The sequence below is a fragment of the Canis lupus genome, chromosome 1 (genome assembly GCF_011100685.1).
Source record: "Canis lupus familiaris isolate Mischka breed German Shepherd chromosome 1, alternate assembly UU_Cfam_GSD_1.0, whole genome shotgun sequence".
NCBI classification, from domain to species: Eukaryota; Metazoa; Chordata; class Mammalia; order Carnivora; family Canidae; genus Canis; species Canis lupus.
In genome coordinates, this window is record NC_049222.1 from 67579183 (window position 1) to 67594834 (window position 15652).

At 38.2% G+C, this 15652-nt stretch overlaps 1 protein-coding gene across 6 annotated transcripts in view; it reads right to left on the reverse strand.

Moving 5' to 3' along the window:
* PTPRK (protein tyrosine phosphatase receptor type K) overlaps positions 1-15652 on the reverse strand; it is a 546322-nt gene that overhangs the window by 419104 nt on the left and 111566 nt on the right. For all 6 annotated transcript variants that reach the window (XM_038526752.1, XM_038526753.1, XM_038526755.1 and 3 more), the window contains exon 2: positions 1303-1425. In XM_038526752.1, coding sequence (XP_038382680.1) covers positions 1303-1425 — 123 coding nt within the window. The remainder of the gene's footprint in view (positions 1-1302; positions 1426-15652) is intronic.

Genomic DNA, 15652 nt, shown 5'->3' on the forward strand with positions numbered 1-15652 from the left:
TTAGCTCTTTATATCAGATTAGTAAATTCAGAAATGCTATTGATAAAACTCGTTTCCTTGATTCACTTGAATTTACATTTTCATCTCCAATGGCTAGTCTAAAATTTCATTTCTAAAATTCACTCATTACAGGAAGGTGTTTCTGAATTTGTAGAAAATTAATTATAAAGTGTTTTTAAAATGTCATCATAAAAGTACTGAAAACGTGTTAAAACAGATTATTACTAATAGGTAATCAGTTTATCAATTATATGTGATTATACATAATTACATAATGATTATATAGTACTGCATAGCATATTAACACATTACATTGTATATTATATATATACGTGATTATATATAATGTATAGTTATAGGCTGCATTTACTTCTAAATATTGAAAGGAAAATAGTTCATGCTTTTTACTATTGTATTTTAATATTCCTGTTAACATTTTTAATTTTAATTTAACTTATTAAATTTAATTTAGTAAGTTATTGCTAAACATACATATGCAGAGCTTGGAATTAGTTCCAAATTAATATGTAGACTTGAAGGCACATATATTATTCTGATACTACTAATAAATGATAGCATTATAAAATGATATGTATATATTACTACTGTACATTAATGTGTTTTTCACAAGAGAAAACACAACTCAACCTGGCTTAACCAGTAAGAAGATGTATTATTTCACAAAACCAGAAATCAAAGGATATATGAAGGTCTAGGTAAAGAATGAACAGGGCTTAGCCCTAGTTGTCTAAAATTTTCCCAGAAAAGACCTTCTTCTCCATTTGACAATTTTGTCTCCAGGCTGCCTTTCCTCAGAGCCAATTGCATGCTTGAGAGCAGAGCAACAATGAGATAAGCATTCTCCCCATCATGGAATATAAATCCTTCCTTTCAGTCTGTTTGGACTAAATCTGTGTAATTTAAGTGAATAGGGTTTCAAGTAAGCTGATCCTACATTTTAGATTATTTTAAAAGGATTTTGCTTGTTCTGCTTTTATGCGTTTTTTTTTTCTTGGTTTTGTTTCCATTTTGCCTTTTTATTAAGTAAGAAAAAAAACCACACAAATACTTTTATCTATCCAGTCAGAGATAACAAAAACATAGTGAGCATTCTTGAAGAATACAGGATTATAGAAAAGTTTTTGAGGGAAAGGCAAAGACAACAATAAGGTTGTTGGATGTGGTCAAGTAAGCTTGACTACAGTCATTGACTGTAACAAATGATTGTTACACCTAAAGTAAGAAAATGCTACAAATTCCACAGCCATTCCGCCATCACTGGGTCAACCAAACGATTCTCACCTTGAGGCATCTCAGGTGGCAGGTAATGAGGTTCCTGGGCACTAACATGTACCCACTCAAAGTCATCATATAGATCCTGGTGGTAATCACAGGCCCCTGGACCATCATCAAAGGTACAGCCACCTAGAAGAAGAAAAGAAAGATTACCGTTGCATTCTACACAGGTTTGCTAATAATTGAGAATGTGCTGGAGAAGGAAAGATTTATACTGAATATACAATATGTCACTCTGGTTTGTTTGTTTTTTTAAGATTCTATTTATTTGAAAGAGAGAGAGGGAGAACAAGCACAAGCAGGGGGAGCAGCAGAGGGAAAGGGAGAAGCAGGTTCCCTGCTGAGCAGGGATCCCAATGCAGGGCTCCATCCCAAAAGCTTAACCCACTGAGCCACCCAGGTGCCCCATAATACGGCAATCAATGATAATTGATACTCCTGTATTTTACTATTCTTGTTAAATTTTCACATAAAATGAATTTCTCTTAGTGTCTGTTTGAATAGAAACCAGTTTGAGCCTCAAAAGGAAGACAGAGGCACAGATTTTGAAAGATTAAATACAGTAGGAGATACTTATATAGTGAAGCATTCCTGAAAAATACAAACCGTCTAAAATCTAAAGAGATTTTAACAACTTCAGTGGGGAGAAGGGGGGGGAAGGGAAAAAGTAAAAATTATCCTTTTTTTTTCAGTCTCCTTTTTTTTTTTAATTTTTATTTATTTATGATAGGCACACAGTGAGAGAGAGAGAGAGAGGCAGAGACACAGGCAGAGGGAGAAGCAGGCTCCATGCACCGGGAGCCTGACGTGGGATTCGATCCCGGATCTCCAGGATCGCGCCCTGGGCCAAAGGCAGGCGCTAAACCGCTGCGCCACCCAGGGATCCCTCCTTTTTTTTTTTTTTTTCAGAACATAAGTTCAAAAAGGTGAAGTTAATATTTAAGTCTTACCAAATACCTTGCTTGAAAAGCACACTTTGAAAGAACATTTCAAATAGCAAATGAAACATATAAAGCTTTATAGGGTCTATAAGTGTTTGAGGTCAGTGATACAGTCTTTCATACTTTATTTAGATTGCTTTCATACATACTTATGACTTAAAAGGAGGGGAAAAACTAAAATGTAAAACCGATCAGATTAGCCTATAATCACTCTCACCACTTCCATTTTATTTAATAACTTTTTTCTTTAATAAATGAAGGTAGCCTCTCCTTTATATCAGTCTTTTTCCTGTTTGTTTTTTTTCCCCCTGAGGGGTAATTTTATGACAGAAGTAGAATGATCACTTTTGCTTCTCAACCCATATATACAGGCACACAGAACTCAACATACTTCGTTTATTCAGCTCATGAAAATAAGAACTGGTCTGTATGTCTAATCTTGAAAGAAAATGGATTAGAACTAATGAAAATTCAGCAGCAGGTTTAATGAGAAAAACCAATAACCTGTCTCCTTTCAAGTAACTTATTTGTTTAGTTTCCATGGGGATCTTTGAAAAGAAATTCAGTGATTTCTCTGACCAAACAGCAGACTATGGAATGGTAAACTTCTGGCCTATAAATTCTTCTCTGTAAACAAGAAACTCATTTTTTTTTAAACAGAAATTTGTCAGCTTATATATGAATAGAAATTGCATTCCTCACCAATGACCGAGATAAGCCTGAATCACAGGCAAAGAAGGCAAGATCAGAGATGTTCAGATGACATTATGGCCCTAATAACCATTTCCCAAAGCAGAACATGTATGTGGACATCCTTGAATCATTCTTATGACTACATCAATCCTGTAGCATAATCACACTTCAGCAGCTTAAAAGCTTAATAATGTCTCTTAAATATGCCTAAAATAGCCTCTTTATAAATGCTTTCATGGAAAATGATGTACATCTTAATCAATGAAAAAAGGAAATGCATCTTCACATAGCAAGGGGAAAGTTTTTCTCAAAATATAATTTCCTATCACAAACCCAAAGTGACTTATTGCTTTGTAACACATGCGCTCAGGGCCCCCACTGCCCTTTATGACAGTGTTAGTGGACCCCGTATATAAATTTAAACTCCCAATGGAACCTACATTGACTCATTTGGAAGACAAATGACCTTAATTGCTGCCCTTCATATCCACTGTTAATTTTAGACTCCAGGATTCTGATTAGCAATAACCACTAGAAGTATCTGCACAAGAAAAGTGGGTCAACCCCTTCTATCTGTTGTTGCCTATCAATGCCATTATCATTCAAGAGTTTTGGAAATAGTTACTGGGTCCATTTGACTTGATTGATAAGAAATTTTTTAAAAGATGTTTTTTTATACTACAGCTCACAGTTAATTTTAATCTAAGAGGTACCATATATCTATTCACAGCACATAGGGCATATCAATAAATCTCTGATAAATGATTTTTTTAAGTCTTTTTGTATTTTATATTTCAAGGGTAAGTACTATTACTGTATACTGAACTAGATGACAGGAAACAAATAACTGTTCCTGGCCTGATAAATAGCATAGGGGCATAGACAGACATGGGGAGATATTTATATATATACAAAACACACTATATATATAGCATTAAGACCAAGGTCATAAAGCACACAAATGACAAATGAATTGGCTACTTACACTACGGTTGGTTAAAGAAGGCTCCATGTATTTAGGCTTATATGAGTAAAGATAATGCTGGGCTAGAATGGAGATGGCACTAAAACTAAAAACAAAGCAAAAGCAAAGGCATGCAACTTTAAAGAAACATGAGATTGCGGGGGATATCTCAAATATCCTCAAGAATTTCTGGGTTATGGGGGATCCCTGGGTTTAGTGCCTGCCTTTGGCCCGGGGCGCGATCCTGGAGTCCCGGGATTGAGTCCTGCGTTGTGCTCCCTGCATGGAGCCTGCTTCTCCCTCTGCCTGTGTCTCTGCCTCTCTCTCTCTCTCTCTCTCTCTCTCTGTGTGTGTGTGTGTGTGTGTGTCTATCATGAATAAGTCAATAAATAAATCTTTAAAAAAAGAATTTCTGGGTTATGAATATGAAAAGTATGTAGGGGACAAGACAGAAACAAAACTAAATGTATTTTAGATATAAAATGCTTAGATTTTATTCTGCAGTTGTACTGACGCCTTTAAAGGATTTTATCCAGTTGTAGGACAAATTCAAGCCATGCTAAAAATAACAGATAATAAGAATAATAAGAACTCTAGTAGTCACGTAGAGTTTATTTTTTTAAAGATTTATTTATTTATTTATGATAGAGATAGAGAGAGAGAGAGAGTGGCAGAGACACAGGAGGAGGAAGAAGCAGGCTCCATGCAGGGAGCCTGACATGGGATTCGATCCCAGGTCTCCAGGATCATGCCCTGGGCTGAAGGCAGGCAATAAAACCACTGAGCCACCCAGGGAACCCCTGTCATGAAGAGTTTAAAGATGGAAAATGAAGGTAGGGGGTTTGGTTCAACCTTACAACAGATAACACGTAATACATCTTGAGCTAATCCCATTATAAACAGTCCCTGTTTACAGTTTTCGGCTCACTCTTCTAACACATAGTCTTCTATAGACATGTTCCCAAGTTCAATATATCTTCACGTATACATAGCATTAAGATCTGCTTAAAGGAGAAGTATCTTTGAAAGATTCTACTTCATAAAAACATAACTCATGAAGTCAAAGTTTCCCAGAGCTAGACGGCAACATAAAAGGAGGCAAGATGTTCAAGAACTTTCGTGAGGTAGAGGGGATGAAAAATCAGCCAGGAAACCACTTACATTTCAGTTGTTGTATCTGCCACCAGCAAGATTACAAATGAGAATCCGCAAATCATGTCAGAGAAACAGCAATCACTAGTTCCTTGACCCTTGCAGGAAAATTGCTTTTTTTTTTTTTTTTTTTTTTTTTTTTGGAAAATTACTTCTGAAGAGCCATTTCACAGATTGATAATTCCTTCATTCCAACCCACCAGCTAAGGGACAGATCAATCATTGCAGCGGGCTGCTTCCACTATGGCCATCCACCTGTGGGGCTTTGCAAACTGTGCATCTGAAGATAAAAATCAAATTAATTTGGATTTGCCTGAATTTCTTTCCATTCCTAAGCCACTCACTGCAAGGAGTGGTGTAGGAAACATTAGTGGCCCAACCCCAAAACTGTATTGCCTAAACTTCCAGCATTTGGACTCTTGAGCATTTATCTAATGGACAAATGGCGGTAGACTCTATGAGAGAGCATGGAAATAGAGACCCTTTCTGCACAATCATGAAAGAAAGAATACTAAACTCAAAGCCTTTTTTTTTTTTTTTTCCTCTCTTATTGGTCCAAATCACCATCTTATGTCATTTCCTTTCGGCATTCTCTTTATTTTTTTAATAAATTTATTTTTTATTGGTGTTCAATTTGCCAACATCTAGCATAACACCCAGTGCTCATCCCGTCAAGTGCCCCCCTCAGTGCCCGTCACCCAGTCACCCCCACCCCTCGCCCACCTCCCCTTCCACCACTCCTAGTTCGTTTCCCAGAGTTAGGAGTCTCTCAAGTTCTGTCTCCCTTTCTAATATTTCCCACTCATTTTTCTCCTTTCCCCTTTATTCCCTTTCACTACTTTTTATATTCCCCAAATGAATGAGACCATATAATGTTTGTCCTTCTCCGATTGACTTATTTCACTCAGCATAATACCTTCCAGTTCCATCCACTTCGATGCAAATGGTGGGTATTTGTCATTTCTAATGGTCTGAAGTCATTTTCAATAATCAGTGTTGGCTCAATTTTGAACAAAAGTTGGAGAAAAAATAAATTTCAAAATATTAAAAATAAATAAATTAAATTTTGAAAATACAATTTTAAAAACTGGAGAAAAATAGAAAGTCAGTTGGGCCCTGGGCAGCTCTGAACATTCGGTAGAGGACGTTCTTTTAAAAGATACTGGACAAGGGGCGGTGGAATGGTTCAGTCACTTTAGCGACCAAGTCCTTATTTCAGCTCAGGTCATGATCTCAGGGTCCTGTGCCCAATCCCCGAGTTGAGCTCCTTGCTCAGCGGGGAGTCTGCGTGAGGATTCTCTCTCCCAATTCCTCTGCCTCTCCTCATTCACTCTCGATCTCCCTCTTGCTCTCTCCCAAATAAATAAATAAATCTTAAAAAATAAAATAAATTAAAAGATATTGTACTAGGATATTCCACATTCCCCCATCCAGGGCACTTGTGCAGTCTTAATTTCCTGACTGAGTACAATAGCAAGAAACCTATAGAATTCTCTTTCATGGCTCTTTACTATATATAAAGAACAAGCTTCATTTAGTTGAAGACAGGGATTATTTTTCTTTATGTTTCCTTAAATAGTTTGAAATAACAAGGTTTTAAAAAGAGAAAACCTTCGACAAAATATGTTGGCAAATACAATATCCTTAGTGCATCTGTTTTATGATCTTGAAAAATGGACATTATTAATCTTTTCCAACTGTGAATTAAGCTGTGATATACGAATTGGCTCATGTAAGTGATCATCAACTTTGCGATGATCTTTCTTCTATTAAGAATGCACAGAAAGATCAACACGTGTTACATTAGGACACAGGCAATACTGAATTAAACTAACTTTGAACAGGTTATCCTTATCTATGCTAATCAGAAACCATAATACAAAAGTTTACTGGTATAATCCCCAAAACTCATAATATGGAAGCCAATACATTTCACCAAAAAATTCAAAAGAACAAAAAAGGAATTCATTACTAAATATCTTAGATACAATTCCACCTCTATACTGAGTCAATATAGTCTATTCCCAGAGGAACAGGTTATTGGAAAAAGGGTAAAAATTACTTTTATATAAAGTTCTTATTTCCTCTGAAATCTACTGGGTCATCTTAATGTTTTTGTTCTGTTTTCTTTCCTTTTCAACTTTATAGTTTTGGGAATACTGAAGGTAGAAAATAGGAATTAACAATGCCATGATCAATGTTCAGGTAGTTTATATCTGCTCTAAAAATAAGCAATGTTTTTTTCTCAATTTAAGTACTGAAATTCAAGCAAGAAAAAAAAAATCCAAATAGATGCAAAGTTCAAATGCCTTTGTGGGCATAAGTTAGAGTCACTGGTCATAATACATTATTCTGATCCAATACTACAGAGGATCTACTGAAGACAAATTAGGAAAGTCATGAATTAGAGTTGCTTCAAAGATAATCAATTCAGGGACGCCGGGTGGCTCAGGGGTTGAGCATCTACCTTCAGCTCAGGGCATGATCCCAAGTCCGGGGATCGAGTCCCACATCAGGCTCCCCGCAGGGAGCCTGCTTCTCCCTCTGTGTCTCTGCCTCTCTCTCCCTCTGTGTCTCTCATGAATAAGCAAATAAAATCTTAAAAAAAAAAAAAGATAATCAATTCAGATTAAAAAAAGTCTTTTATCCTGCTAGTAACTAATTAGTATGTGAAAATACTATTTGAGCCTAGCTCTTTCATAAAGGAAAAGAACTTGAAACACATTTGTGGAAATCCAAACCCATCATTTATTGATAGATACAAATGATTCTTAATGACGAGAGAAGAGTTCATTTCAAACACACCCATAAATTATCTAATTGTTCATCCCTAACGTACCATTTCTAGCCAAGAATATATGTTTAATATATATAATCCAACATTATTTAGCTCCTAAGACTTCTATTCAAATTGTCTATGATTCAAAGCAAATGCTATCCTCCATCTGACTGAATAATCTTCCTTTAATAAGACTGAATTAGCCAGAATAGAAAATACACCCAAATTCCCTCCCCTTCATCCTTGCAGAAACAGTATTAAAATCTCCTAAACTTCAACTGGCAAAACTTAAGGAATTTCAAGGAACCACCATGTAGGTAGTAGAAGAGAGACTGTTTCTAGACATAGCAAGAAGCAAGCGCTAAACACATACACAGCTTTGCTATTTTTCTTCTTTGAGTTTCAATCTCCATCCCAGTAAAAACAAGACGGTAATAGCAACAGTGAAGTTAGTTGTATGGGTATTAATGATATGCATGTAAAGCCCTAACGTTCAAGTTTTCTTAACAGTAGCCTTATCTTCTCGTGTTCCATTCTCTTTTTTTTTATTTCATTTATTTATTCATGAGAGACACACACACAGAGAGAGAGAGAGAGAGAGAGAGAGAGAGGCAGAGACACAGGCAGAGGGAGAAGCAGGCTCCCTACGGGGAGCCCAGATGTGGGACTCGATCCCAGGACCCTGGGATTACAACCTGAGCTGAAGGCAAATGCTCAACCACTGAGCCACCCAGGCGTCCCTCTCATGTCCCATTCATGACAGTTCATTATCTATATACACTATACCAATGCAAACCTATGCACCTATCCAAGCACTAAAGCCTAAGTGAGAAACTTAAGGTTTCCTTATAATTTACCCAAAAAGTCTAAAGCATTTCCATAAAGGCAATATTATATTACCATCAGCAGATATACCCTCAGTTAGCAAATACTTCCTTTAGTTCAGGGGTCAACAAATTTTACCTGTAAAACACAAGTTAATAAATATTTTTGGTTTGCAGGCCATACCATTTCTTTTTCTTCTAAGATTTTATTTATTTGCGAGAGACAGAGGGAGCACAAGCAGGGGGAGAGGGAGGGGGAGAGGAAGAAGCAGACTCCCCACTCAGTGGGGAGCCCAACGTGGTGCTCAATCACAGGACCCTGCGATCACGACCTGAGCCAAAGCCAGACACTTGACCAACTGAGTCACCCGGGCACCCGCAGGCCATACCGTTGCTGTCACAACTATATGTCATTGAGGCAAGAAAGCAGCCACAGAGAATGCCCAACAGATGGGTATGGCTGTATTCAAATTAAATTTCTATTTACAAAAACGGGAGGCACACTGGATTTGGTCGGAGGGCCATAGTTCACCAAACCCTGGTTTAGATCAATCTCATCTTAAGTATTCTTGAAAATTATAGGTATATATGGTCTGGTTAAAAGCTGACAACCAAGGGCCTTTCACTTCTGCACCACCTCCACAGGATTCAATTCCTTCCCCCATATACTAAGACAAGGTGCAGCATCCCCAGCCAGGAAAGCGAACTGGGCAGTCTGAATTACAGACCGCCATCTGAACCAAATCGGATGACGTGGTGGGCAGAGATTCAAGTCCAAAAGTGAGAATGGGGAAATGCAAAAGAAACCCTCCAGGTCCTCTAATCTGGGAACACAAAGGGAAATAAATGTTAGACATCATGACTCAGCACATACATGCACGCATGCACGCACATGTCCACGCACAGTATGTGTGAACAACCCACATTCCTTCAACACATTCGTTATCTCATTCCATGGATCACTAATCCAGTGCTCTTTCCATAAATGAAATAAACTGAAGAGTAGTTGTATGAATCAGGGGGGGTAAATACGAGGAATATATTAACGAAAAGCACCTCACAGTAGGAAAAAAAAATAATAATAATTAAATTGCCCAGTCACAGAGCAAGAAACTGCCACGATCTGAACCTGGGCACTGTGGGTTCTTTACCCGTATCCCCTACACTACGTGGCTCCTCAAAATCAGAATCATCCGGTACATCTCCCTCAAAAGGTCTTTTTCCCTCACGGAGTTACTCAACACAGAGCACACCGCCTACCCCACCGAGCGGAGGGCATGCCAGTCTCCATCATCCATCCCTCGGGAATAAAACATAAGTGAACTTTGAACCACACGACACATCAAAGTCTCTGAGACGTCATGCCACAGGTAGGAAAGGGTCTTCAGTGGGCAGAGCTGTAACAGCCTCACTGATTAAGTGGTAGTAACTCTGGCAAAGAATTTTATTCAAATAGGGTGACTGAAGGCTGAGAATTTGTATGTTTTTAACACTGTCCTATCATCCTTGCTTGAAAACCTTTACTTTTCACCTCATCTCCCCCAAAACATGCATAAATAAGTAGCTTTTCAATCTTTGAAAACATTAAAATAACGTAAAAGCAATTTGTTCTGGCAAGTTCTACAGTAGTCTTCACATTAAGCCTAGTTTTAAAACCAGGTGTTTTTTCCCCAAGATCATTAATGTATTTACACAAGTTTCTCTTCCTATTTTTTCGTCCTTTTATCTATTCCAGTAAAATTTCATCTTTTCTGCTTAGCGCTAGGTACACAATCTAGACAAACCCACTGAACAAAGTAATGGAGAGTAAATGTACTGAAAAATAAAATTCCCAACTGAAGCCATATTTACATTTCGGTAAAATTGGAAAACTACCCAAGCTCACACTTAAACATTTCTTTGTTTTGTTTTGTTTCTCATGAAGAGCTTCCTGGTGGGCTCAACTTTGCCCAAATCAGACACAATCTGGCTCATATTTCAGCCATTGCTCTTGACTTTCAGTTCAAGCATTGTGGGTAATAGACCACTTTTCATTTCTGAAGGGAGTCCTGTAAAATGCTGAAGCCATGTAAAATGGAATTCCATGACCCATCCTCCTAGAGGAAGGGTAAAAATCTGCTTTGAGGCTTTGAATTTAAAGATTTACATCAGATTGGCAAAGGGACCTTATATATACTCAAGTGCGTTCTAAGAAGGTCAACAATTCATTTTGTAAGACTTTGAGATACACTTCAAGAAACTGATAATCAACTAATTTGGTAAGTAATTAAAATGCATCTCAAAAGTATTTTTTTCATCAATACAAAGCCCCTTGCCTACCAGAATGTTTCTAGACTTGGTGTAATGTGTAAGGCATAGAAGCCAACGTTTGGGTTTCCCAAACCCAAACATTCATTCATTCATTCATTCATTCATTTATGTGAGGGGCGGGGAGGAGCACAGGGAGAGGGACCATCAGACTCCACTCTGAGTGCGAGCCCCGTACGGAGCTCCATCTCACAACCCAACATCATGACCCCAACACCATGACCCGAGCCAAAATCAAGAGTCACATGTTTAACCAAGGGAGCCACCCAGGCACCCCACGTTTTCCATAGTTCCTAAAACACATTCTTAAAAGTCAAAATTATGTTTCTTTCTGGCACTACCTTTATTTAGAAAAGGGAAGTTGGATGTCATCATTTCAATCAGTATATGAACTACTGATACTGGATGTATTAACCAGTTCCTCCCAGTCTGAGCATCGTTCATACAGTCGGCTGGGCCTCTTGCCAGATTCTGCAGCAAACAAGCCACTCACACAAACCACAAGCAAATCATTCCTTTAATGTTGAATGATGTCAGAAACCATATGGCCAGGAATCTCAGCCCCCTTCCTCATAAAGTAAGCATTCCAGGCTTTAACCAAAAGTCTGCTGCAAATTTTACTACAGTCTTTAAAAGCATCAACTTCTAACCAAACCAGCGCTGCAGCCTGAGTCACGCTGACTTCCTCTTCTCCAGGTTCCTTTCTCTGGAGAATGCAAGTGGTTACCATTTAGTGGCATCACCACATAAAACATGGATTTCTCAAGTAGCAAAATAATGCTGCTACTCATAGACATTTAAGTGGAATGAAAGTCAATGGTCACTCTGACCAAATGGAGAATTTTGTTTTGTTTTGTTTTGTTTTAAGATCTCATATCAAGGCGCCTGGTGGAGGGGGGGTGGTGCTCAGCCAGTTAAAGCATCTGCCTTGGGCTCAGGTGATGATCCCGGGGTCCTGCGATGGAGCCCCACGTCAGGTTCCCTGCTCAGCGGAGAGTCTGCTTCTCCCTCTCCTTTGTCCCTGCTCTTGCTTGCTCTGGCTCACTCTCTCGTGCTTGTGCTTTCTCTCTCTCAAAATCTTAGAAAAAAAAAAAAAGTCACTTATTCATTTGAGAGGGAGAAGAAGAAGAAGCCTCCTTGCTGAGCAGGGAGCCCAAGGTGAGGCTCGACCCCGGGGCCCCAGATCATGACCTGAGCCACAGGCAGATGCTTAAACAGACTGAGCCACTCACGTGTCCCAAAGGAGAGAGCCTTAATTGGGAAAATATTGAGCAAGGTTTTATATAAGGCCTCACCAAGATCCAAGCCTGCCTGTATCTTCATTTTCTCATCTCTATACCAACAAAAAACCCAATTTGGCCTCACTACCCCACCTCTACTTCCACTTACTACATAGGAATGCTGTGTCAATTAATCTGAAAAATCTCTCCACAATATTCTGTGGCATTAAAGCTAAGGGCTCTACACATCGAGGGTATCATTAAGTTGGAATCTTAGTTAGCAAAACATCTAGGTGAGATCTTTATTCTTTGTTTCACACTGACATGAAATTTTTAGAGTTACATGACCAATACTTTGGAGGATTAGATGGGGAAGATGAGCTTACAACAGTATCCCATCATTCATGGGCTTTTGTGAAAAGATAGAGCTGCTCTGTGATTGTAATTCAGCTGGATGTCAGAAATTCATGCTACCACTGGCTCTACTCCCCAGTAGAACCCCCAAAATGTAAACTACCACGATCCAACCACTCTTCTATAACAGAAATATTTTAAAGATGTTGACTCTGCCTCTATTAGAATTTCCTATGAAATTCAAAACTATTAGAAAGTGTTTTGGTGCGGAAAAGAGGGCTGGGCCTGCAAGAATAATCTAATAGAGATAAAACGTTAACTTTCTTTTGTTGCAAACTCTAGGCATATCGGGGGCTCCTGGTGCCCGTGAACAGTAGATCCAATACCCTCAGACTGCCAGTGGCCTTGTCTCACCATGTTCAGATCAGCGGAAGCTTTACACCCTATTATTTAACATTCTTATTTTAATTTTTCCTCCAGTTCTTGCTCTGAAACAAAATGACTGACTTTAAATCTATCCAACTGTACAGTTTACTGATTAAAGGCAAACACATTTCTTCTAAATGAAACACAAACACCTGGAAATTTCTAATTTCAAATAGGTGAGGGTAAGAAACTGGCCAATAAAGATTTGAATAAGAGATTAGAAGCACTGTGACGACAGTATTTGAAGTCTGGGATCTGCTGTCCAGTAGGACAGCTTTCCTGTCTCACTTTTCACCTCAAGCCATAGCTTATATTTTGGAATTTTCAAATCTCTAAAAATAGATAAAATAAAAGGCATTATTACAATATGGCCACTAGCAAATAACTAGTAAAAACTAATTGTCCCTACATTAACTTCCCGAAAAACTTAAGCAAAGCCTGTCACACTCACTATTCAACTAAAGGCAAATTACAAGAAAAGGGAGCATTTATTTGGCCATAGCATTTGCAAAATATCAAAGGACTGACAATATCTAGGACTGATAGTACATGGGGTAACAATAGGGAGGCAAATGGCACTTTCTTTGGGGAGGGAGGAAATTTGGTTTTATTTATCAAAGTTGTTCATCACTTGCCCTTTATTTTTTTTATCACTTGCCCTTTAAACCAACAATTATACTCCTAGAAATTTACCCTACATAAATGTTCACATATGTTCAGTCCTGAGTCCTACAAATAAAACCCAGACTACCAACTCCCCCTAAAACCAAAAACAAATGATCTGCGGGCTTCTCAATGAGCCCCAAAGACAACAAGACTACCTCCAAGCCTGAAGGGCACTTCCAGCAATGGTGCTTGCAAATAAAATCCCAAACTTTGGACGAATGAACACTAGTAAGTAAGGCATTATCATCATTCGTTCACACAGGGAACCAAAATGTTCAACCTTATCAACTGGTAAAGATAAAAACAAAGCAAACTTTAACAAGCAATACAGAATTTAGCAATCATCTAGCAAATGTTAAGACAATAAAACTAACCAAAAATATCAGAGGCAAGGAAATGTTGAATCAAGTGCACAAATGGAAAGAAGGGAGGTGTCATAGGAGATCAATGATATAAAAGTAACCCTCCCTAGCTACCAGTTTTCACCTGGCTATTTAAGCACATTGGGAAAAACAAACACTGGGTAATTACTTATGAGAAGTAACATTTTATGATAAACCATTCAAGATAAGATTGATTACAGCAATAGCATTGTAAGGCAGCCAAAAATAAAATCATCTAAAAGAATGGCTTTGAGTATAACTTCCTGGTATTTCCCTGACATCTAATAACATCACTTAGCTCCTTTTCACTTACCATTTCAGCAACTTCAGGCCTCATCTGAAAGTACAACCAGGATGCAAAACAGATTAGGGCATAATCGAGAGCTAAACATGTCAAAAGCATTTCTGATGCTACTTTATCTGCAAAGGATAAGTTTGTGACGTCGTCAGAGAATGCATTTATGGACATGTTTCCACAGGAAATGCTTGGACCATGATTGGGATGATCTAGCTACTACTCATAATGTTATTTAAATCAAAATTTTTCTAATAATCTATAAAATCTAATACAATAAATAGCAGGGTAATTGGATAAAATAAAACCTATTCCTAGAAATAGCACTTTCAATTTGTGGAACATAATAGAATCAGCCAGAGAAATCATGTGACACATTTATCAGGGGAATAGAAAAACATCCTCCAACTTCAAGTACTTTCCTAAGTCCTCTTATCTCTCAATTTCATGTTAACTTTTAGTCTACAATTGGGATGTTATGGGAATTTTTACTTAGATCAATATGATGCACAAAGGAAATAGGGCATGAGGATCATGGCACAGAGCAACAATCAACTGAAACTCTTGGTAGTTGTATTTGACTGAGATTCTTCTGGGAGATACTCTCCAGAGTAGATAGTAACAGGAAGAAGGGCTGCTGGATTACAAAAAATAGGTGACAGGGGCGCCTGGGTGGCTCAGTTGGTTAAGCATCCGCCTTTGGCTCAGGCCATGATCCTGGGGTCCTGGGATCGAGCCCCACATTGGGCTCCTTGCTCAGCGGGGAGTCCTTCTCTCTCTGCCTCTCACCCGGTTTGTGCTCTCTCTCTCTCTATCTCTCAATAAATAAATAAAGTCTTCAAGAAAGAAAAAGAAGAAAGAAAGAAAGAAAGAAAGAAAGAAAGAAAGAAAGAAAGAAAGAAAGAAAAGAAAGAAAAAAGAAAAGATGAAAAGAAAGAAAAGAAGAAAAGAAAAGAAAAGAAAAGAGAAAAGAAGAGAAGAGAAGAGAAGAGAAGAGAAGAGAAGAGAAGAGAAGAGAAGAAAGAAAAGAAAAGAAAAGAAAAGAAAAGAAAAGAAAAGAAAAGAAAAGGAAGAAAAAGAAAAAATAGGCAATAGAGACCTGGAGCAATGAAAGCATCTCTTGGGGAAGCATGAGAAGGGGAGAGGTCAGGGGCTGGGTTAAAGACTAAGAGTCCAAGGGCTTGGAAGGTGGGAGTCAGAGATCACTGAGGCGAGGCCTAAATGGAGAGTGAATAGAGTCTGTGACCTACTCAATCTAAATGGCGAAGCCATAATCCAGGTATAACTGGCAAGCCACCCATGATATCATGAATTGTGTAAAGTCAAGGATTATAAGAACTGCCTGTATATAC